Source organism: Girardinichthys multiradiatus, chromosome 10, assembly GCF_021462225.1.
Source record: "Girardinichthys multiradiatus isolate DD_20200921_A chromosome 10, DD_fGirMul_XY1, whole genome shotgun sequence".
NCBI classification, from domain to species: domain Eukaryota; kingdom Metazoa; phylum Chordata; class Actinopteri; order Cyprinodontiformes; family Goodeidae; genus Girardinichthys; species Girardinichthys multiradiatus.
The window spans coordinates 11,559,650-11,585,055 of NC_061803.1; the positions used below are offsets into that span (position 1 = coordinate 11,559,650).

The 25,406-nt window shown below is 38.9% G+C and overlaps 1 protein-coding gene and 1 long non-coding RNA gene across 2 annotated transcripts; one reads left to right on the plus strand and one right to left on the minus strand.

Moving 5' to 3' along the window:
- Positions 1-1,529: 1,529 nt before the first annotated feature.
- Positions 1,530-23,704, minus strand: LOC124874755 (5-hydroxytryptamine receptor 3A-like). Its single transcript, XM_047376262.1, has 11 exons — positions 22,574-23,704; positions 14,702-14,782; positions 13,266-13,411; positions 12,789-12,833; positions 12,557-12,666; positions 11,429-11,598; positions 11,076-11,236; positions 10,286-10,493; positions 8,105-8,230; positions 7,828-7,901; positions 1,530-3,053 (listed from the first exon to the last, which is right to left on the minus strand). The coding sequence occupies exons 1-11, from the start codon at positions 22,692-22,694 to the stop codon at positions 2,811-2,813; spliced, it is 1,485 nt and encodes a 494-aa protein (XP_047232218.1). The 5' UTR covers positions 22,695-23,704; the 3' UTR covers positions 1,530-2,810.
- LOC124874757 lies at positions 10,898-12,543 on the plus strand. Its single transcript, XR_007039881.1, has 2 exons — positions 10,898-11,022; positions 11,939-12,543. It is a non-coding gene; the product is annotated as an uncharacterized LOC124874757 (long non-coding RNA).
- Positions 23,705-25,406: the final 1,702 nt, after the last annotated feature.

Here is a 25,406-nt window from a genome sequence, read left to right on the forward strand (position 1 = left end):
GATTTAACTTATATTTTTTCCTTTTCTATTAACTTTACAATTTGATCTTTATAACCTTACGTGTGAGTAAAGATGTTTGTAAAGAGTTTGTCTGCAGGCAAGAATCAAAGGTGGAGCTGAGAAGGAAGCAGTCACAGATGCTGAACAGAAGACACACTAAGATGGGGGAGACTGTGGAAGTGTGTTGTTAGAAGATAATGGTGTTTATGACCTGTATATGTTGCAGCTGTTTTTCCCATCCTTAGAGAGAAATGTTTATTGTAACTAGGGAGCCCCCAAAGATAATAAAAAGAGAGGTGCGGACAGATGGTTTTCAAAGTGGTAGGAGATTTGTAACTGAAAGCACATCTCTGTCCGTTCTCCTCGCAGCAAGTAAACTAACTAATTCTTTGTCTTTCTCTTCTTTTTGTGATGTTATAAGTATTTTAGGTTGTTTGAACCTGACATCATCCATCCCCGAAGCCCTGCCACCGCAGAGCTTTTTAACCACCTCGGTGACTTCAGCCTGGGTGATGAAAGAGTTCGACCCCGAGTCCCCAGCCTCTGTTTCCACCAGGGAATGCGTGATGGCAGGATTGAGGAGATCCTCGAAGTACTCTTCCCACTGCCCGATAATGTCCCCAGTCGAGGTCAGCAGCCTCCCACCCCCACTCTAAACAGTGTTGGCGAAGCACTGCTTCCCCCTCCTGAGGTTTGCCAGAATTGCTTCGAGGTCAACTGGTAGTCCTTCTCCATGGTCTCACCGAACTCCTCCCAGGCCTGGGTTCAATGTTTAACTTTTTTAGTTAAATGACTTATTTCAGCTTATTTAGAATTCTAAATTAGCACAAGAAAATTAACCTTTATTCATTGATAATTAAATAATTTTTTAACTAGTACTCATACTTACTTATTCACACACACACACACACACACACATATATATATATATATAATTTATTTTTTTTAAGGATAATTGGTCTTAAATATTAAGGTAATGTCATGGTAGGTGAGGTTGTTGTTGGACCAAAGTCCAAGAAAGAGCGAGGGAGCAGCATGGCAGATGAATACATTTAATAAATAAAAACTGGTAAATCTGGAGTGAAAACTGTGGAAGATGTTGAAACAGGTGGTGGTGGAAGAGGTGGCTGATGGAGGTGGCTCTTTGAAGAACCTCTGCCCATGATGCTCAAAAGTGCCCCTCTGCTTCCTCTTGAAACTCTTCACAACCCAGAGGGGGAAGGAGATGAAGTAATTCCTGCAGCTGGACGAAGTAGCACTCCACTGCCAGATGCTCCCAGGGCGTGTCTGACTGGGCCACCGCTGCGCAGTAACTTTTTACCAGGATTAAAAGTTCTAGTCCACTAAATATTGTCCTGCTTGTTCCTGATGACTGGTTTCTTCTGTCATGGTTGGTGAGGTTGTTGTTGGTGGACCAAATGGCAGGAAAGAGTGAGGAAGCATATGGAGCTAAATTGCTCCATAGAAGCAGCATGGCAGATTTTGACAGTAAAATTACATCTTAAAATAATAAAACAAAAAACAACACACAAGATGTACCTTTTATTAGTTTTATGCAGTGACCAGTTCCACATAGTTTAAACCTTTAAAGTAAAGCACCAATACTTTGGACAATACTGCTGTACAATATGTAAAATGTATATAATGTGTATGTGAGTTTTATTTTATTATCTGATGAATATATATCCTTTTCATATAGCTAATGCAAACATATTTGGGTATCTGTTGAGGTATATGTTACATATAAACCTGCACAACATGCAACTACAATAGTAATATATTCAACGTTTGATGCAGACAGCAGGACTCTGTTATGAATAGGACAATAATCAATACCAAAAATGTATAATATGAATTTGGAAAAAAAAAAGTATTTACACTCCTATCACCTTTTAGTGTGTCCACCTTCTAAAACATCCCACAGTAGTTCTTGCTGTATGTTTTCAGTGGTTATCTTTAGGTTGCCACCGATTGCAGTTTTTTAGGTGATCACCGATCTTTAAAAAGCCTGACCTGCCGATTTTGAGCCCTAGTTGTCATGCAGGAGGATCAACTTCCATCCAAGGTTTCAAATCTTTACCAATCTTAAACAGGTTATCTTCCAGAATTGTCTTGTATTTAACTCCATTTATCTTGTATGAATGCAACAGCTACACATGGAAAGCTGAATAAATGCCACACTTTTCACATTTTTGCTTTCACATAAAAAAGAAATGTGGCGGTAATGTCAGAAAAGGTGAGAAGGTTTTAGAAGCATGAATGTTGTTGTAAGTCAATGCATTTTATGATATAGCTATTCATTTTATGAAGTCTTGGGTGCACTCTAAGATTCTGTTCAGAATGTAAAGGTTTCCACCAACAGTCAATATGCAATTATTAAGTAGGAAAGAAAAAATAATTAGATTGGCTACCTTGAAGGCAAAATCTGCCTTACTCTGTTTTTATAAAGTAGCAAACTGTAATGTTTACCTGCAAATTTCCCTCTCCATTCTAATACACATGAAATATTCAACACTGGGATGTATCATTGGATCACCATACTTCTAATTTGTTGTTTTTTTTTTCCAGAGTCTTCATTTCTTCAGGCACTAACCCACATAAATGTTTCGATTCACCATATTATGTGGCAAGAATACAATTTTTCTTTTTGCCCATTAAACCTTTTGGTGTGGTTTTGTTTTATGTTACTAATAATAATTGTATCTGATGACTTATTTGACTTGTAATTAATTTTTAAGTCCAAGTGAACCACCAGCTACATCACATGGATATGTTGTTTTCTCAGATCTTGATCAATAGAAACTTGGTAACTATTTAACATTTTTACTGTTAGTTTGGCTTACCCACTTTAAGAAGATGACAGATAAAAACACTAAGGCTCCTAGGACATACACAATGGAAAAAATCTTATCTATTTTTTTGGCAATGTCGGTCCAGTAACCAGACTTCTTCTCTTCTGACTTTTTGTCAAGGAACGTTTTTTTCATCTCTCCAAGCTCGTCTGAGACTTTTTCCACTGCCAGGAATAACTCAGTCAGTTGACTGCTGCTGCCCTGCAAGAGTCAGAGTCATAAGTTATAAACCAGATAATGGGCCATTGCGTTGTTTTTCCTGTTTCATCAGAAGAAAGTATTTTCTGGATTGCCTCTAATCAAAATGTTAAGAAATTTGGGTTAAGAACACAATTTAATATAAAAAACATATTTCTGTGAAGCTTGTTTTTTTGACAAGTTGAGGTATTGCCTAATGAAAGAAAATTGGTTGGAGTAGTATCCATGTATTGAAAAAAATGTTTTTGGTACTTTCAGTAATTGCATTACTATCCACAAATGTTTGCAATTTTATACACATTATTAAATAGGTGAACTTTGATTTAGCAGTGTGTTATCATAGGTAGTTAAAATGGGTCTTCTACTGAAATCAATACAGATTTGCTAAAAGTTAATATTTAGATTGGTTTATCGTTTCATAACTTATTCTTCAAATTAATGTTCATATTCAGGGTGGTAGAGGGGAACTGGAACCTCAACAAGCAAACGGAGGAGAAAAAAAAAATCTTCAGGCTATTAGAACATGATGGTTAGGTTCCAGAATTTCACAATTTCCTTATTGTTGCAAATATCAGGTCTTTAAAATTATAAATTTTAATATCCACAAATCAGTCTTAGTGTCATGTTTTGTGAGATTGAAACAAGAACAAAATGCAGACAGGCGTTTGGGAGCAACATGGTGCAATTTAATAATAAAGAATAAAAACTTGCAGTAACAAGAGGAACAGAACATAGAATTGGGCTGGATAAAACAGAAAGAACAAGCAGGGAAACTTAAATACTGAGAGAAGGGCAAGAATGACATATGGACAAGATGAGCATAATCAGTAGAAAATGTTGAACAGCTGTGGAGCAGAGCAAACAGGGAGCCTGTGGGAAGGAGACTAATTAACACAGATAACACAGGGAGTTGAACTTAAAAAAAGGAAAAGCCTAACACCATCATATGAGAATAAACAAAAATGTACAGAGAACAAAACACAAGCAAAAAAGAAATTTTAACACATGGAATAAAATAATATGGAAAGACCCGAATGACAATAATAAATAACAGGGAATAAATCAAGTATGGCAAGACATTACTAACAACAATAAACCCAGAAATGATCAGAAAACAAACAAAACTGAAGCACAAACACCCGTGGATCATGACACTTAGTTGTTATCAAAACTCAATCAGTCTGATGTCTTATCAACAAAATAATAGCTTCTCAATTAGTGCATACCACAAACTGATTAAATAAAATAGCATTGGGACTAACATGAATTACTACTAGACAAATGATTTGTCATTTAAGCTACACAACACTATTTTATAATCGACAAAAATAATCTCATTAATGAAATAAAAGTTATGAATTGCCTTTTTGGAAGCTTTAACATTTAAAAACTCAAACAAATTTGGCGGAGGCGTCAGTCGTGCCTAATATTTACATATCTGAAGGGTTTCGCAAAGTCGCAATATGAATGGCTCACCAACCCCCCCCCAAATTTTTCAAAACAGCCTCCTCATTCACCTTACTTTGTCGTAGAAGTATGAATCTAAAGTTATATAAAGTTATCAAAATCTTGAGTTTTTGAGCATGTTGAAGGGGCAAGATCTCAAAGTTTGAGAAGACCGTCCGATTTAAATGAGGAAACTGCATGTGCTACTGGCTGGTGGCTACTGGCTGGAACAAGAGGAAAAGCAAACAAATGCTCTGCTGTGTTGCTGGAAATATGCAGGGATTGATCCAGTTGCTGATTTTTTCCTTCTGTTCCGTTCGGTCCTTGCTTTCTGGACTGTTACACTTATTTCTCCTATCTTGCTCAACGTAAATCACAACAAATTGCCAATTAATATTATCAATATAACAGACAAACATGTCTGTTAATTAATTTATTACAGGTTTGCCTCCTTTGATCTTTTAATTATTTTCAGAGACTCAACAGGTTTTTTTGTTTTTTTGAGAGTCTATGTTTGAAGAGTTCAGTTAAGGATAAACAGCCACAATATTTAAGCCTGAACGTAATATTAGCAGCATAAAAATAGTTAGTTGTAGGAGTTGGCAATCGATATAATATAGCTTTGCTAATTTTAAAACATAACGTCATAACTGTCCTGCAAAGAATTTATATCAAACATTTATGTACATAAGAATAAATTATTTTCCAATGAATTTACTGAATTCATTTTATTTCTTTTGCCAATATTTTAACTATTTCCGACGTGTTTGATTGTTCAAATTGTTTTTTGGTGACACAAAATAATTTTTTACTACATAAACAAAACCCACCCCTGGCATATGTTCACATTTAAAAAGCATAATCAAACTGATCCAGCTCTGATGGCCCTGCAATGACACAATGTTACTGTCAATAATGCAATGTGTTTAGTATAGTGACAATGTTAAAGAAGACACTGTCTTTGTCCCCACATGGAAAAGCTGCCTTAAAATGATGATTTTTCACCTACTAAGAAGTGACTTTAGCATCTAGTTTGCAAATGAAGGATTTAATCTGCCTTATAATGTCTTTATTTCTTAATTATATTATCAACGTTGAAGCATAGAGGGTCTTTTGCATGATGTGCGATTACAGTTCACAGGCTGTGCGCGCTTGATCATTAATGTTCGTATTTGCCATGATCTTTGTGCGCGTTCAGCAGATGATCTCACTGACAGCAATGTTACACTGGAAGGATCAAGACGCAAGAAAAAAGTGTTTTAAAAGGTTTTTGTATCATGGCCTTTGTTTGTGATTGGCCCTAAGTGCGGTATGAATATCATTTGTAAAGTTATTGACTAGGTGTCGAAGTTCCAGTAGGGTTTGGTGACTATACATCAATTTAACACTAAAAAACAGCAGCAACAACACAAACAAACACAACAGAGGCCGAGACAGACAGCGAACCACACACACTGGCGCCATCTTGAAATTTTGGTGGGGTGAGGATGCCTGTTAAATAGGGATCAACAGGCATTTGTGATATGCATACACCCTTTCTATGGAGGAAATTTTAAAATGAGAAATTAGGAAAGGAAACAGATATACTTTCAATGTTAAAATCCACAAAGAATTCTGACAGCATTCCTAGAAATCTCTTCTGGAGAAGTGGCTCTTTTGTTGTCTGAGACGTGCCTGTTGCTTACAGGAAAGGCTTTATCTTACTGATAAGAATACATCACTCCCTCCTCGACTGTCTCTTTGGCTTAGGTTGTATTCACACTTCCCACTTTTGGTCCGCTTTAAACTGACCAGAGGTCGTTTCCCTCCTTGGTCCGGAATACATTCAAGAAAACCCTGGTCCGGACCAAACAAGCGGACCAAAGGACTTTCCCGGTGTGAATACACCCTTAGAGACACATCTGGACAAAAAGGACCGCACTGCTTCTTTCTGCTACAGAGATCACTTAAAGATAGGACCGTGTTCCTGTTCTGCTTTGGCTCTAGTATGGATGCCCAGAGGTTTTATTCTTTAGATTCAGAAACTGGTTGTCAATGCAAACAGAGCACGCACAAAAACATCAGTGAAGGCTTAAACCAGATGTGGTGACTGGAGTTTTACACTTGGACTCAAGTTTCTCTTGACTTGAGACTCATCAATTTTAAAAATTATTTGAACTGGCTCATAATACGTTTTTGTATGTAAAATCAAATAAAACAAGGCTAAGAGTAAATTGTTAATGTGTTAAAATTAGGTCTAAGAACAACCAGTAAAGAATTGAAATGTCTAAGCTAGCCATGCAATTTTATAGGCAGAATAGATGACAAAAATGTTTATTTCCATCATTAGAGAATTGACTTGAATTGATATGAAAGTCTTGAGACTTGATTTAGGCATGTGAACATCTGTTGCTTAAACACAAAATCTGAGAGGTGAAAGACAAAATGAAGTCTAGCAGATCATTACCCCAAATACACAAATTAATGTGGTGTATGATGCAAATTAATCATAACTGCAGTTCCAGACACTAGCCAGGCACTGGCGACTCTGATTGGTCTTGCTCGGATGTAAGCTCTGTTCTGAGGTTCTGGCTCATAACATTCTTCTGTAAAACGGACCCACATAAGGGCAGCAGCCAACCAAGAACCAATCTTCAGGCAGCAGGAGAGTTTTGTGAGAGCATACCGCCAATAATATATAGGGAGTTTAAGATTGGCTTGGCAGAGTTCTCCTAATGCGATCGTGGAGAGTTTTATAGATGTGTGATTGCTTTAGAAGTATTTTCTTTTTCTATAAAAAAAACAGCTGAAAGCTGTTCTTCACATTCAAAGCATCTCACACATTTATTAATTCAAAGAAAAAAATTCAGTTTCACATTCGCAGTAGTTGACAGAAAACTATTCGTTGTCGAACCTTGCTATTATCAATTCAAAATTATTTGAATTGAAAGGAAAATAAATGGTTAATCTTGATAAACCCTTGTTAACCGCTCATGTAAGAGTCCAACACAACCGCAGATGATTTTCATTTAAACAGGATTGTATGTCAACATTTTGGTTGAATTTGACAAACTAAAGACATTTAGCTGGTCAGCTAAAGTGAAAAACATCTGATGAAAAAAAGGTCATAATCCACAGGTTGGTTTTACACAGTATATATTTTACTGAAGTACATTTGAGATATTTGCTTGAATAGAAACCATTAAGCCATACATATGATTTGTTTTTTTCAACTTCCTTCTTTATAACTTCTGCATCTTATTTCTGTTAGAGTAGTAACATCTCACCATCCTATTATCAGAACCCCAACATGCTTTTAAACCAAATCAACCCATGAAAATATTACACTAACCTCATTGTATGTAGATGGTGTTTGATCGGTCATCTCATTGTAAGCGGAGGCAATGGGAGAGGCATTTTTAATTTCTAGAAGAAATTGGAAGACTTAGGTGAATGCAACTGCCTAATGGATCAATATGCAGTATGTTTTTAAAATCAATTTAAAAAGAAGTGTTTCAACACAAATTATGAGAAATTAAAATCAGATTGAGCTGTCTGCATGATTTTAATCTAATCTGTTAGATAGCAGTGAAAATTCATGGTATTTTTATAAAAATCTTGGTTCTTACTCAGCTTGCTATCATTCTCTGCCGTGTCTTCCTTTGATGATGAGTCCAATTCAATCACATAATTCACCAAAATGGACTCCAAGAGGCTGAGCAACATCATAGCAAAAATCCCAATGCAGTAAATCACTAAGAGGAGCAGAAAGCATATTATTGTGTTAATGTCATAGTGTTAATTTGTATGGTCCATTCTAGATCAAATGCAGGTTGAATTTAAATCTCTCATTTTTAAGTGGACCTTTCTCCTTCAATTTCGAGTGTGATGGTTAAAATGTTAAATTCACAATGGCAAAGTAGTTTAGGAAGTAAAACACTGCAGAAAATTTCAACTCACTAGGAGCAACACAATGCAAGACCTGCCAACATCTGTATGGGAAACTGATGCTGTAAATGTTTTCATACAAATGTTTTCACGACCCTGAATGAAATGCCATCATTGGTTATGCTTCATTAAATGACGGTGGGCCTTTAATTGGCTCACTTTGGACAACTAAATAGGCAAACCAGTGGGAAAATAAGCATGTGCAGAGCTTGGCAAAACATTTTAATATTCTTTGAAATTTTTTTTCATTTTGTAGTTTTGTCATATCGACGGTGGTTTGTGTGCAGGCTGTTTGGAGGCAGTGTTTTTTGTGTTCTGTGTTCTTTCTGTGCAGGGTGTGACTGGCAGGTGCTGCTGCACAGGTGTTGCTCATCTGAGAGCAATCAGCTGGGCTACTTATGGAGTGGAAAACCAGAGGGAGGCATCTGCTCGTTTTCTCACTTGTCATGGTAACAGCTAGACCTCTGCTTCTCTGCAGTCCTGCATTGAAGCAGTTTCTCTGATCTCCTTGTTTTTCACCCCCTGTCTTGCAAATCACGCTTCGCTGAAGGAAGTCATGGAACCTTTCTGGGCTCCGTTTTCACTCGTGTCATGTTCAGAGGAGTTTGGGAACTCCAGCCTCGACACCTCAGCCCTGAGCCTCCTCTCTGCTTCAAACTCCAAGCCCAGCTACTCAGGAGCCACCTGAGAGCCACCCATCAACCTGCCTGTCCACCCTCGAACTTTAAAACTCTCCAACCATAGTGGAGTTTTCTAGAAGAGAAGAAACTAAGCACTTCATCCTCCGAAAACTGTTCACAGCCTGTCAGCCTCAAGCCACAATGGAGAAGGACTTATTTCCCCCCGGACTTGCCAAGAACCCAACCCCTATAAGTCAGCATCTAAAGAAGACATTCACATTGTCTCCATTTCTACCCAGAGTGTTTACCAGCTTCTGTCTTTCTCCTTCAGAGAGACCCCGCCTTCGTCCGCTCCAGTCCTGGTTCCAGTCCAACCTTTATCCGTGTTTCTAAATAAACTGTTAAAACATTGTCTTTGTCCTCGTGGTTCTGTATCTCAGGGTCTAAGGAAACCCCATTATGACAAGTTTATAAACATATTTGTGTTTTGCTGTGATTTTATTTGACAGACCTACACAAAAGGGAACATATTTGAGAAGAAACGTTATACAGTTTCCTGAATCTGAAAAGGTTTGTGTGTAGTGATTATAAATCCCTTTTCACTGTAATGCCTAAATAAAACGTAGCTATCAGTCATGTCATCAGAAAGAAACATGCGGAAGAAGCTCACTGTTGAGAAAAGCTATAAAAAGTCTCATAAGCCACCATGTGAAGAAAGGTGCTCTGTTTAGATGAGACCAAAATTGAACTTTTTGGCCTGTAAGCAAATTGCTATGTTTGCCGGGAAACCAACACTGGATGTGGTGTGGGCAGTTTCATGCTGTGTGATGCTTTTCATCAGTAGGGAGAGAAAAGCTGGTCAGAGCTGATAGAAAGATAGAGGGCACAGGGCAATCCGGAAAGAAACTTATTAGAGGTTGAAACAACTGGGGAGGAGGTTCAACTTCCAGCAGAACAATGAAGCTAAACATACAGCCATAGCTTCAAAGCAATATTTTAGATCAAAGCAAATTAATGTGGTGAAATGACCTTGCCAAAATCTAGAACTAGTAAAAATTTATGTTCACAGATGCTCTCCTTCCAATCTGATTTAAGTTGACCTAAGACTGGGTGAATGTTTTGCCAAGACTAGCAGCTGTAATTGCAGCAATAGTTGGTTCTACAAATTATTCACTTAGGGGGGTTGAACGCATGTGCATGTGTACAAAATGTTAAAACACATAACCCCTGAAATCTTTTTACCTATAAGTGGAATCCTGCTTGAGGTAAAAGGTAAAATCTCATTGAGAATAAGCTGCATCACTGTTACGGCAAGTAGCACCGTGATCTTGAAACTAATCTTGTCCCCACTGTTGGACATCAGGAGGGAGGCAAAGTCCAGGCACAAGAAGAAGAGGACAGGCAGCAGAAAGTTGACAATATAAAGTGCAGACTTCCTCTCCATGGTTATCTGTAAAAAGGTGTGTGACCCAGTTAAAATTCCTTTCTTCTTTATGATTGCTATAAAAATGACTCACATTTAGTTACCAGGTATGTAGCTAAAATCAGACTTTCAACTATCCCTACTCAAAAACAGAACATTTTCTTCTGAGCTTTATTTTTAAGCACTTAAAGTAAATGTACATGTAACTGCATTTGGATGAGGGCATATCTATGCAGCAAACACAGGCAAGTGTGCACCTTTTGTCACTGAGCTCATGTTAATTTGCACATTGCACACATTCAGTATGAAATGTGCACGGCTTTTCAGTTCCATATGCCTGTTCTCAGTATCTATGGTAATATCCTCCATTGAGGATCTTTTTGTGAACCTAACAACAGCAGAAAAAGAAGAATTTGCATCAGCAGTACCTCAACAGAGTTTTTTGCTAACTGAAGAATCTGATTTCTGTCTTTGCAGGGATACACAAGCTGACTGCTCTCGAATCATCATTCAGTCTGGTATGCAGAAAATACAGCATGCCTTGGCTAATCACAGAGTAAGTAAAATAGAAAACGTTTCCTTTTGTGACCTGTCTGTCACAATACTTACAGTGTAGACAATGACAGTTTGATTGTTGTCAAAATAATCCCCAGTAGTATTTATGGCTGTGATATGTAGAAGTTTCCACTCGTACTGCTTCAAGGTCATATCCAAAGGCATTTTTGAGAGTTCTGTACTGTTGCTATAATGGTGAATGCTTAATTGTCCATCTGAGATAGAAAAAATAAACAACAGTGGATTGATTCAGTAATAAAGAATATAAGAATACACTGTTAAATTTCAACAGCACCCATTTGGAAAACTAGTTGCTACAGAACAACATGCAGAGTGGTTAATGGGCCAGATTATAATCCAGTAAAGAATTGTCAGTAATTTTCAAAGCATACGCAAACAAGGCTTACCAGTGTACAAGATAGACTTAAAGGAGAGATTGCATCTCTGAATGTCAAAGGGGAAATAAAAAATGTGCATCTTGCAGGTGCTCATCACTATCTTGTCATCCCTGTAACTCACCCAACCATCATTAAAAACTGAGAGAAAAGGGCTTGGTGGGGCTTTATCCTTTTCTGTCCTGTAAGTGAAAAAAAAGGTCTTAGCTCTATTATTACACTTCAAGATAAGTTCAGTTCTTCATTGTCCCACAAAGGGAACTTTAGGGCACATCAGCAGTCAAAGCATATTAAACATGTCAACACAATCTCCCTACCTATTCAAACATATCAAACTATTTATTCAATCAACTTTTTCATATGATACAATAAGTTGACCTTTACACATTTTAATGTAAATTAGATTTGTGTCATGCTGAAGTTTAACAATGAAGTTTAAATTGAAGTAAAATAGAGCATGAATGTACTAGAAAAAACTAAATCAAAAGCAAATTATGAAATTCTCTCAATGGTCTATTTTAGGCTAATCCTTGGTTTTCATTAGGAGAATTATGGAAAGACCATAGATCCCTCTTTTCCACCAAAGTGATTGAGAGCTGGTTCTGGAAAGGGCCATAAGGCCTAAGAGGACAAAGAATGCCAACAACATGCGAAGGATGAGCAGCACAGATTTGCATGTGAATCGAACCCAGGAGCTTAAAAACATGGCTACTCCCTACCACGAACACAGAACAGGAGAAGGCCTCTGGAAGAGCCTGAAATGTCTTCAAGAATTACAAGAGGACCAGCTTTTGATTCAGTTTTTTTGACTACCATGACCTGGATGACTCAGAATCTACACCAACAACATGAATATAATTAAAAACATTCAGGACAGTTATGGAGTTAAATTTCAAACAGTTGATAAAGACAATTTGCCCTACTCCTATCCACCTTAACTGGCCTGATCATACATTATGTGGTTGCTGAAATTTATAATGGAAAAGAAAAACAATGTTTGAAATGTGAAGTTTTAAAGCTTTGAGGACTGAGGATTTATTTATTTCATTTTTGTTCTATGGCTGGTGAGAACATACTGCTTTGTCACAGTTTATGATGCCTTACTATAAAATGTTTTAAACACTAAATAGTCAGATTTACATTTCTTCAATAGTGATGTCAGGCATCCATAAAGCTTCACGGGGAACTTCTACTTCATCAATTCCACAAAAGTCATTTTCATTCCATTCAATGTATTCATTGTTCCAGTCCTTAAGAAGAAAAAGCAAAATGGAGTCAGTGATGGAAAGAAAAATTCTAAATTTCCAATCAAGTCTTAGTTATTTTTTCATCTGTTCTCTTATAAATGTTACACTTTCCAGAGAAAACTCACCATGAACAGCCAAACATATGATATGAAGGTTTGGTCAGCTTCTCTCTACATAAAGAGAAACAAGATGTATGGAAATCTTTCTGGTGGTTAGATATGGTGTAATAAATCTTTTGCAGGATATTACAAGGAAAGAAAAGTTTAGATTTTCCATACCAGGTCTGATATTACATTCTTAAACGTGTACACACCAAAACCACTATTAGGTACGGCGGCCGACAGGTGCAAACAGGCAGCAAACGGCTAAACGTGCCACAAATGGTGAAATGCGCTGCAAGCACATGAATGGTGCAAACTCCAAAATACACAAAAAACAAATGCAGCAGAAAAATACAGCAAAACAAAAATACCACCTTACAATTATGATATATAGTAATAAGACAAATAGATCTAAACCAAATAGTCTGAGTTTAACAAACTAAAAGAGCTCAAATAAAAATAAAACCATGACCATTTAAAATCAAAATGAGATCAACTTACCAAATCTAGAATAATATAGATCCTCATGTCAATGTGAACTTGAGTCACACTTTTAGAATTTTTAACAGGTCTGGTCATGGTATACATGTCATTGCTCTTGGTCAGGTTCAGGTGCTGTAGAACGTCCCAGTAACTGCAGATATCTTCTGCAAAAACAGAAAGCTCAGTCTTGTTCTGCCCTGAATTTTACAAGCAAAGACAAGAGTTTTTGTTCAAGGAAAAATTGTATTATACCAACGTTTGGTTAGTCATGGCTGTTGGTCAAATACATAAAATAAAGAAATCAAAGGGGAGTTTTAAAATAAAGATAAAGTTGTTCCATTTAAGATCATAGTTAGGATTATCCACTTAACATTTAAAAAATGCATTGTATGATATTTCACCTGTGTTGATGCAATTCTAGACACATTTCAAGAGCACTGAAATCATATTATGCTCAGATTTTGCCTGAAAATTGAAGTTTTTCTATTGTGGAGACAAACTAAACCTTATCCCTTATATCAAAGAAGCATCTGGTTGTCAATGCAAATCCCATACAGCTTGAATGTTTACCGACACTTTAGATTCAATTCTGTGCTGTTTCAACAAGATCTATAGGTCTAAATCATGGCTTTGAATAAACGACTAAATGAGGTAGTATCAGTGAAAGTAAACACAAAGCATTCAAAATCACAGATTAACCTACAGAGATGAGGGCAATGCAAAGAAGGCTTCCAATCTTTGGTTCTAATCAGATTGTAGGAAAATAATTCAGTATTTTACTAACATTGTGTCACTGTGGGACAAAACTGCTTCTTAGACTAGTAGATTTAGTCTTAGTCCATATTTCAAAGAAATCAGCACCTGTTTGTTTGCTATTGTTCATCATAATAATATGGGGATTGTTTGTTAAGTTATTGCAGTTTTTGAAAATGTGAGCCACCAACACAATATTCTTCCTGTCATAAAGACTGATTTATGGGCTTCTGTTAGTAAGGACAAAAATGCTTTGAAAACACAGTTATCTAGTAATATCTCATTCAGTATTTACAATTAAGTGATCAGATATATGTATTTCTTCTTATCAATTTTGGCAGAAGTCTGGTTGGTTGTCTGGTTGTAATCATCTGATAGCTTATAACTTGTGGTATTCCCATCTGTCATGGAAATGAATACAAAATTATGTTATTAGACATTTCATATCTCACTTGTTTATGATTAAGTGGTGCAGGAATTTATTAATCTGTGATCAGATATTGGGAAGTGGAAGGTTACCAGGGTTGCAACCCCTTTTTATGTTGACTGGAGGTTGTAGCAAATTAACCAAAATTTTGCTTTCATAAAGAAATAAAACAGATGCAAAGAATGTTGCAGTAAAACTAGTTGTAATATGTTGATGAAGATGATGATGGCATTTCAGAGAAAACTTTTAAAACCAGTAGATAGACATTTCATACCTGGCGAATTTGCGTAGCTCTGACTGGATGTCCACTGCTTGTCAAGATTATCTTGTAACTCCACACTAAAGGTTATTCCACCTGACAGCAGAGAACATAATTTTTGTCTTGTGTATTTTTATGAATGCATATTCATATACCCACACCTAAACTACATATATAGTATGTCAAATATTTTAAAGCTTGATGCAGTGTGGCAAGGAATCAATCCCTGACTAACTACAGAAGCAACCTGCCAGCAGCAGTCACAGATGTCTCACTAGCTGAGGAACAATATCAATTATTTGCCCAGTTTGAGGAAACCGGACCTTCAACACCCCCGGAGTCCCAATGATAATCCTTCAGCCCTCTCCCTCTTAAGCTAGATAGGCTGGGATGTTGGATCTGGCTGGATCTGAGGACATGGATGCTCTGTTGCTCTGGGTAACGTCACTTCCTGTTTTTGCTGTTGGTGGATTGTTTGGTGTGTGAAGCTCTCTCATTTGATCTGATTTCTCTCTACTGTGATATCTCTTACTTGTTCTAATACATAAGCACTTTAAAACACTTACTTTCTGTTGCTACTTTTAACATTTGGGAACTCTCCGTGTTTTACACGGTTTTTCTAGTAGTGGTAAGGGGTCGCTAGCTTAGCTTTAGCTCCACCATGGCTACCCATTCTGCTGTTTCTCTCGCTGAGTCTCCTCCTCTCTCCTGCTCTCTGTGTCAGATGTTCAGTTACTCCTCTGCCTCCTTTAGTGATAATGGTACGTGTAATAAATGTAGCATTTTTGTAGCTTTGGAGGCAAGGGTGTCGGAATTGGAGGCCACCGAGGGTAGCTCCCCGTAGCAGTCCTCCAGCAGAGCCCGCGCAGCCGGGGCCTCAGGCCGGCTGGGTGACTACGTAGAAAGCATAGTCCTAGATCCCAGCCCACAGGTCACCACTAACCAGTCTGCGTTTCTAACAGATTTTCCCCACTCAGCGACACACCCACTGAGAAGCCAGCTCTGGTAATTGGCAGCTCCATAGTCAGAAACGTGGCACTAGAGACACCAGCGACCATAGTCAAATGTCTGCCAGGGGCCAGAACGGGCGACATCAAATCCTACCTGAAACTGCTGGCTAAGGATAAGCGTAAATGCAGTTAGATTGTTATTCACGCTGGCGGTAATGACACCCGGTTACGTCAATTGGAGGTCACCAAAGTTAGTGTTGCTTCGGTGTGTAAGTTTGCCAAAACAATGTCGGACTCCGTCATTTTCTCTGGTCCCCTCCCTGATCTGACCAGTGACGACATGTTTAGCTTCATGCTGTCATTCAACCGCTGGATGTCTAGGTGGTGTCCAGAAAACAATCTGGGTTACATTGATAACTGGCGAACATTTTGGGGAAAACCTGGTCTGATCCGGAGAGACGGCATCCATCCCACTTTGGACGGAGCAGCTCTTCTTTCTAGGAATCTGGCCGAATTTATTAGTTCTCCAAAACTTTGACAACCCAGGGTTCAGACCAGGAAGCAGGGTCGTAGGTTAACACTCCTCTTTGCAGCTTCTGTACTGCTACCCACCCATTACCCTATTAAGACAGTGTCTCGCCCACGGCCAAAATTGAATAGGTAAAAAAATAATCTAAAAGGAGGAAATCAGGAAAATCTCATAAAAATAAACACAACTCAGACCGAAAAGAAAAATAAAACAATTAAATGTGGCTTACTGAACATAAGATCTCTCTCTTCAAAGAAATTGCTTGTTACTGACCTGATTTGTGACAATCAGATTGATTTATTTTGCCTTACAGAAACCTGGCTGCAGCAAGAGGATTATGTTACTATAAATGAGTCAACTCCTACTAATTATTTAAATTTTCACATTCCTCAAAATACTGGGCGAGGAGGAGGAGTAGCAACCATCTTTCAGTCGGATTGATTGATTAGTCCCAGACCAATCAATAGCTACAACTCTTTTGAATATTTAATCCTTAGTTTTCCTCATCCAAATTGCAAAGCACTAAAACCACTTGTTTGTTGTTTTGTACCGTCCACCAGGCCCTTACTCTCAATTTTTAGATCAGTTTTCAGACCTTTTATCTGATTTAGTGTTAAATACAGATAAAGTTATTATAGTGGGGGATTTTAACATTCATGTTGACGCTGAAAGTGATAGCCTAAATATAGCATTTAATGCTGTCTTAGACTCAATTGGCTTTGCTCAAAACATTAACAAACCTACTCACCTCCTCTCTCTCGACCTTGTGCTGACATATGGCATTGAGTGTTAAGGCATAACAATATTTTCTCATAACCCTGTCCTGTCTGACCATTTTTTAATAACCTTTGAGTTTAATTTAACCGAGTACTCCACACCTGAAAGAAAATTTCATTATAGTAGATCATGATCAGGCGATGCTGTAACAACCTTTAAAGAATCTGTTCCACTTTTAATTTCCTCATTATCACTGAAAAGCACAATGGAGGGCAATTATTCTGTTTCTGCCCCTTCAAAATTGATTCTTTTGTTCATAGTGTTTATTCATCATTGCGTGATGCATTAGACAATGCAGCCCCCTTGAAAAAGAAGGTAATTATTCATAGGAGGCTAGCTCCTTGGTTTAATTCAGAGCTGCGTACTTTAAAGCACAATGTTAGAAAATTGGAGAGAAAATGGCGCTCTACACACCTAGAGGATTCCTACTTAATCTGGAAAAATAGCCTACTGTTGTATAAAAAGACACTTCGCCAAGCTAGAACAGCTTATTTCTCATCATTAATAGAAGAGAACAAGAATAATCCTAGGTTTCTCTTTAGTACAGTTGCTAAACTTACACAGAGTCATAGCTCTGTTGAGCCATCCATTCCCTTAGCTCTCAGTAGTCATGACTTTATGGGATTTTTCTTAAATAAAATTGATTCTATTAAAAAGAAAATCTTTGACATACTCCCGAGGATGATTGCTTCATCCTCAGCAAGTGAGACAACATTGGAAGTGGCTGCGGAACCTGATTTGTGTTTGGACTGTTTTGATCATGTGGGGCTTCCTGAGTTGTCAGAAATATTGGCTTCATCTAAACCTTCAACTTGTATGTTAGACCCAATCCCAACCAAATTATTTAAGGAAGTGTTCCCTCTGATTACCAGCCCCATTTTAGATAAGATTAATCTATCTAGTAAAGGGATATGTACCACAGGCTTTTAAGTTAGCTGTAATTAAACCTTTACTTAAGAAACCTTCGCTTGATCGAGATGACTTGAAAAATTACAGACCTATATCCAATCTTCCATTCTTATCTAAGATTCTTGAGAAAATAGTTGCTAATCAAATGTGTGAGCATTTACACAGCAATGACCTGTTTGAAGAGTTTCAGTCAGGCTTCCTAGCTCATCATAGCACTGAAACAGCTCTGCTGAAAGTCACTGATGATATTCTTATGGCCTCAGATAATGGACTTGTGTCTGTACTGGTTGTGTTAGATCTCAGTGCTGCATTTGATACAGTCGACCATAATATTCTCTTAAAAAGGCTGGAATATGCAGTAGGGGTCAGGGGAACAGCGCTAGGCTGGTTTAAATCTTATCTGTCTGACAGATTCCAGTTTGTTCATATAAATGATAAATCATCTTTAAACTCCAGGGTTAATTGTGGAGTACCACAGGGTTCAGTACTTGGGCCAATTCTCTTTACTATATATATGCTTCCAATAGGTCAAATTATCATGCAGCATAGAATAAATTTTCACTGTTACGCTGATGACACTCAGCTTTACTTATCCATGAATCCTGATGAACCCAATCAGTTAGATAGACTACAAGCATGTCTTGAAGACATAAAAACTTGGATGACTTTAAATTTTCTGTTTCTAAATTCAGACAAGACAGAAGTTGTCGTCTTTGGACCGGAGTCTTTAAAAAAGAAACTGCTTAGTCAATCACTTAACCTAGATGGCATTAAATTGACCTCCAGTAATAAAGTAAAAAACCTTGGTGTTATTTTTGACCAGGACATGTCATTTAAATCCTATATTAAACAGGTTTCTAGGATTTCCTTCTTTCACCTCCGGAACATTGCCAAAATTAGAAATATCCTATCCAGGAGTGACGCTGAAAAACTAGTCCATGCATTTGTTACTTCAAGGCTGTACTATTGTAATTCGTTACTATCAGGATGTCCACAAAATGCAGTTAAAAGCCTTCAGCTGATTCAAAATGCTGCAGCAAGAGTTCTGATGAAAATTAAAAAGAGAGATCATATTCCTCCTATTTTAGCTTCCCTTCATTGGCTCCCTGTTAAATCCAGAATAGAATTTAAAAATCTCCTCCTCACAAATATAGCCCTTAATGATCTAGCTCCATCATACATCAGAGATCTGATGGTTCCATATGTTCCTAACAGGGCACTTCGCTCTCAGACTGCAGGTATACTGGTGGTTCCTAGAGTCTCTAGAAATAAAATGGGAGGCAAATCTTTTAGTTATCAGGCTCCTCTCCTGTGGAACCAGCTCCCAGCTTTAGTCCGTGAGGCAGACACCCTGTCTACTTTTTAGGCTAGGCTTAAAACTTTTCTTTTTGATAAAGCTTATAGTTAGAGTGGCTTAGTTTATCAGGGAGGGCGCCTTCCTCCCTCCCCGTTGGTTGGAGTAAGGGGGAGTCAGGTTTAGCCTAAACCGGCTCAGTTATGTTTGAGGTGCAAACACACCCTCCATTTCTGCTACCTGTGTGACCCCTTCTCTATTCAGATGGTTGTGATCAGTCTGACAGAAAGAGGTATCCCAATCCTTGTGGTTTTTAGTATAACAAGGACCATCAGTGGGACCCTTTGTGGGGTTCCTTGAGATTACATTGTTGTAAATAAGCGCCATTTAACTATATAATCTGTACTGAAACTATCTTTGTAGTTATGTTGCTATAGGCTTAGGCTGCTGGAGGACATAACGACCACTTTCACCCTCTTCGCTACATTCTCACACTACTCTCCAATTTTGCATTATTTGCTGTTATTTCAGCTTTTAACCTTGTTCTCTCTATTCTCTTCCTAGAAGCTACACCTGGACTGGCTCTGTGTCTACCTGTGACACCTTTCTGGAGAGGGGAATCGTCCGAGATTCTGCTGGCAACAACTTAATGCTCACCCTCTACCAATGATCTGCATAGCCCTGTCTTTTAGTGTTTAACCCTTTCTCTCTCCTAGACATGGCGATTGACTGAGCTTAACTGTAACAAACTCTATGTGCTCTCTTTCAGACTCTAACCTTGAAAACTGGGTCAGAGTTTATCTGTTCTTTCTTTCTAGGTGAAATGACTAAAAGAGCTACATCCATTAACATTTACTTTTCATTCCCATAGAAAGTACTCCTGGATCAGTGCTTCTTTGTTCTCTTTGTGTCTCTGCTCTGTTCTCTCAAACACCCAGTCGGTCGTGGCAGATGGCTGCTCATACTGAGCCTGGTTCTGCTGGAGGTTTCTTCCTGTTAAAAGGAAGTTTTTCCTCTCCGCTGTCGCTACATGCATGCTCAGTATGAGGGATTGCTGCAAAGTCAACGCCAGTGACTGTCCACTGTCTCTACATGCTCATCCGGGAGGAGGGAATGCTGTAAGTCTCTGACTGGATGCAATCTGCTGGGTTTCCTTAGATAGAAAAACTTTTTATCCAATTTGAATAATCTTCAACATCTCTCTGTTCCTGACTGAGGTCACATCCTGCCTGAAAGCAGCAACCATCATCCTGGTGCCAAAAAAAAACAATCGTGTCAAGCCTCTCTGACTACAGACCAGTGACACTGATGTCTGTAGTCATAAGGTGTTTTGGAAGGCTTGCTCTGCAACACCCGAAGGCCACCGTCCCAAGGGACTTTGACCGACACCAGTTTTCCTAACAAGACATATCGGCCCATGTGTCATCACCACTGCTGTGTCCATCAGCACTGCTCTTCACACTGCCCTGAATCACCTGGAGCTCCTGGGAGGCTATATCAGGCTGTTGTTTGTTGATTAAAGCTCAGCATTCAACACCTTCATCCTTCAGATCCTGATGGGGAAGTTTTCCAACCTGGACCCTTCACCTCTCATCTGCTCCTTGATTAAGGACTTTCTGAACAACCATCCACAGGTCATCAAGGTGGGTCAGCTCTGCTCCTCCACCCTGACGCTCAGTATTAGTTCACCCCAGGGCTGTGTGCTAAGCCCCCCCCCCCCCCCCCCCCCCCCCCCCCCCACTCCCCCCCTAACACTCTCTACAGCTACGACTGTTCTCCCATTCATCTCTTGAACTCTACCTTTAAGTTTACCGACAACACCACCGTTGTCGGCCTGATTACGGGAGGTGACGAGGCAGCCTACAGGGAGGAAATACAGGAGTTGGCAGAGTGGTGCAAAAAGAGCAACCCATTGTTGAGCACCACCAAGACAAAGGAGATGGTCATTGACTTCAGGAAGCAGAGAGGAGATCATGCTCTTCCTTAGATGTCATGGGGCGCAGGTCGAGAGACTGGCTTCCCTCAAGTTCCTGGGGTTACACATGTCAGTAGATCTGAATTGCTCAACAAACACATCAGCACTGGTCAAAAGGGCCCAGAAGAGAATCCACTTTCTGCAGGTGCTGTGGAGGAACCGCCTGGAGTAAAAGCTGCTGGTGTACTATTACCGGTCCACCGCTGAGTCAGTACTGATGTTTGGTTCCAGCGGGTGGTTTGCTGCCTGCTCGGCTGCAGACATGAAGGCGCTGCAGAGAGTAACCAGGACCAGTGAGAAGGTCATAGGTTGCCTTCTGCCCTCCCTGGTTGACATTTCCAACTGCTGCTGTCTGAGCAAAGCACAAAAGATCTGTGCAGATTCCTCCCTATCACTATCTGTTCAACCTGCTACCATTAGGTAGGCAGTTCTGGTCTACAAAAAGCAGGACTAATAGACTTACTAACAGCTTTTATCCGTGGGCTGTCAGAGCTTTGAACTCATCCCTGCATCACTAAACATCAGGGCAAAATCCTGTATTCTACATCTATGCTACATTTGCAATACCACAGCATTCTGTGCAATCTGGTTTTTAGGTGAAATATTTTTTTGTGCAATATCCAGTACTTCTTTGCAATAACCACTGTTTCCTTCAGTTAACAAATATGCACTCATTGTTTTCCTGTATATACAGTTTGTCTTGTGTATATTCCTATTTTTATAAACATATTAATATCTTATTTTACTAGTTACATTTATAATATTAGTGTTCCTCCAATTCTATTTAAATTTCTGTTCTTAGTTTATATTACTGCTATTTTCACTTAAGCACCATTCAGTGTCAGCCTCTGCAATTTCATCATGCAGACAAATATGATGAAAGCTATTCTGATTGTGATTTTGAAAATGCCAAAAATTCAAGGGGAAGGAAATACTTTAGCAAGATATGGCATATTCTAAAACCGGATATAGAATGGGAACATTATTGGTGCAATGAGTTAAACCAGGTAAATAAAGAAATAAATCCCTCCATGTAACTCAAATAAGATTTCGAAAATTCCAAAATTAAGTAATGAATTCTTGTAATGTGGCTTCAACTGGCTGGAAAATAAGTTACAAAATCATCCAATGTGCTATGGTAAATTGCAAAAAGCAGAGTATCCAGTTGCACTGGAGCAAATTTTATCAAGGTTCAACACCACAATTCACACAGACTGAACGAATTTCTTTCCATGAGCTAAACATGCCTTTGGCTGTGGCTGTGAAAATGTGTCGTTCTAAGACGTAAAAAAACAACAGTAACATTTTAAAAGAAGCAATATCATTTAAAACACAGTGCCACAAGTACATACCTGATAAAAGTCTCCCTTTTACAGAATAAAGAAAAGTAAAATATGGTTTGCATTATTGACAATTACATGAGTCTACTAAAACAAAAATTGCCTTAGCTTACCTGCAAGAAAGAGCAGAAAACAGATGAATGCAAGAGCCATGGCTCTGATCAGGAGAACAGTTTTTTCTTCTCTAAACTGTTTGAAGCCTGTTGTGTTCATATCACTGCCATGGGAGGGCATTCCCCTCAGCACTTAGATCTAGTCAGTTTACCATCATTGCTTTCACATTAAAAGTATTCACTTGAAATTTTCATTGTGGTCTGGAAATGTAGCACTTTGCGAAGAGCGAAGATAAACAGATGTACAGTATATTTCAGGTGAAGATAGGATAATTTGAAGATAATGGCTTACAGCTAACAAAAACCAGAGGATCCAAAATCAGGTAACAAATTAAAAAGGGAACCTATTTATGGTACATGCACTCAATACATGGTCATACTTTTGCCTGAATAAGTGTGGTTTGGCATGGAGGCTCGGCTCAGGTGTTAAAGAAACCTATGTTGCTTTTATAGCAACCTTCAGTTTGTCTGCATTTTCCTCCCGGGAAATAAACTCAGCATCTTCATAAAAATTGTCAGCAGAGGGAAGCTTGAAGTACTCTAAGATTTCCTGGTAGACAGCTGCACGTAATTCAACAAAACAAAACAAAATGGACCAACAGCAGCAGATGACATGACTCCCCAAATTATCACTGACTGTGGAAACTTTACACTGGACCTCTAAGAACTTGGACACTCCACTCTTCCTCCAGACTGTGACCCCTTGATTTCCAAAGGAAATGCAAAACTTTCATCTTGAAAGATGTCTTTACCAAACTAAGCAACTGTTCAGTCCTTTTTCTACTACTCTTTTTCTTTTGACTCAGCTTTTCATTAATATGCTTTGATACAGCCAACTTCTTTAGAAAATACCCTTATGTGTCTTAGCTTCGTGGAAGGCGACTGTCAACCTTCATCTCCATGATTGTGTGAAATATTTCTGTATTGAAATTTCATTGGTCTTCACCTGTTAAGACCAAATGGGTTTTAGAGCAATTTCTGCCTGAAACTACATTACTTAAATACATGGAAAAAAAAGACCATGTTTTATCTACTTTAACAGACAGTGAAAAATGGCCGTGGCTCTGCTCATACCGGTACCGGCATGCTCAGGCTCATATACTAAATGAGAAACTGAATTTATGTTTTTTTTAAAAGCTGTAATCCATATTAATCTGAATTAACTGAAATAAAGACTTGAAATATATCACTGTCTGTAATAGTTGGTGGGATATATAAACTTTTAAAATTTTATTGAGCTAGCATGATGACAAAGGGTATTCTAATCAACTTATATATAAGTTTCAGTTTTTACCTAAATTACTGAAATTATTTGAATTATATGAATTTATTTTGCAATACACCTATGTGTTCTATTTTAATGACATTGACAAATTAGCAGTTTATTGTGTCAGCCTCAGATAAAATTAAGGTTTGTAAGTTAATCATGAGGTGCATGATGAGAGATGATTTTAATGGTAACTGAACTCAGGTAACCAAATAAACATGCTGGTGAGGACGACAACAACAATAACAGAGGATCTAACCCTGACTGAGAAACTAAGTAGCATTTATACTTGGGAAACTTGATTACTGGAATGTTAGAGAGGTGTGTAGATGAGAGACAGCTGGGGAGTGCAGGAAGCTGAGACATTGCGGGAAATTACTGGATAAATCAGGGAATGCAGAAAACAACCACTAACAAAGCATAGGAAACAGGGAAAGGCAAGCAAAGGAAAACACAGAAACTCAAAATACTAGGGTGTGACAAAGCTTTTTTTTAGGTGGATTTCATGTGTGTCCTACAAACAGATAATGTTACAAACCACAATAAAAGGATTTAACAAGAGGGTTAGCAACATTTTGGTTTATGAGGACTCAATGATTCAGTTAATGCAACCAAAGGGCCACATACTGAACCAGAGATGTTGTTATTGTCATCGTCAACGTCTTCTGCTTATCTGGGCCTGGATCGCGGGGGCTACAGACTAAACAGACGCCCAGACATGCCTCTTCCCAGACACCACTTCCAGCTCCTCTGTTTAAAGCCCAATGCATTCCCAGGCCAACCGAGAGACATAGTCCCTCCAGCGTGTCCTGGGCCTCCTCCCCTTGAGACGCTCCTGGAACATCTCCCAGGGAAGGCATCCAGAAGGCATCCGATACAGCGGCCCTACTCCAAGCTTCTCCTGGATGGCCGAGCTCCTCACCGTATCTCTAAGGGAGTGCCTGGCCATCCTGCGGAGGAAGCTCAGTCGCTTGTATCCGGGTTCTCATTCTTTCGGTCATGACCCAAAGTTTATGTCCATAGGTGAGGGTAAATCGAGAGCTTCACTTTTCGACAGACGGACTGGCACAGCGTTCTCATTAGTGCAGTGGATGCACCGATCAGTCTGTCGATGTCCTGCTCCATTCTTCGCTCACTTGTGAACAAGACCCTGAGATACTTGAACTCAGTAGATAGGAGGTCCCCTCCAACCTGAAAAGGGCAAGTCAGCCTTTTCCGGTTGAGAAACATGGCCTCGGACTTGGAGGAGCTGATCCAAATCCCCGCTGCTATGTACTTGGCTGCAATCCACTCCAGTGCATGCTATATGTCTTGGCTAGAGAGAACCAACAGGACCACGTCATCTGCGAAAAGGAGGGACAAAATCCACTGGTCCCCAAACCAGACCCCGTCCGGCCCTTGACTGCGTCTAGAAATCCTGTCCGTGAAGGTTATAAACAGGACCGGTGACAAAGGTCAACCCTGCCAGAGTCCAACATGAACTGGGAACAGATCCGACTTAATGACGGCAATGCAGACCAAACTCCTGCGGATCTGTTCCTCTTGTATAGAGACCGGATGGCACCC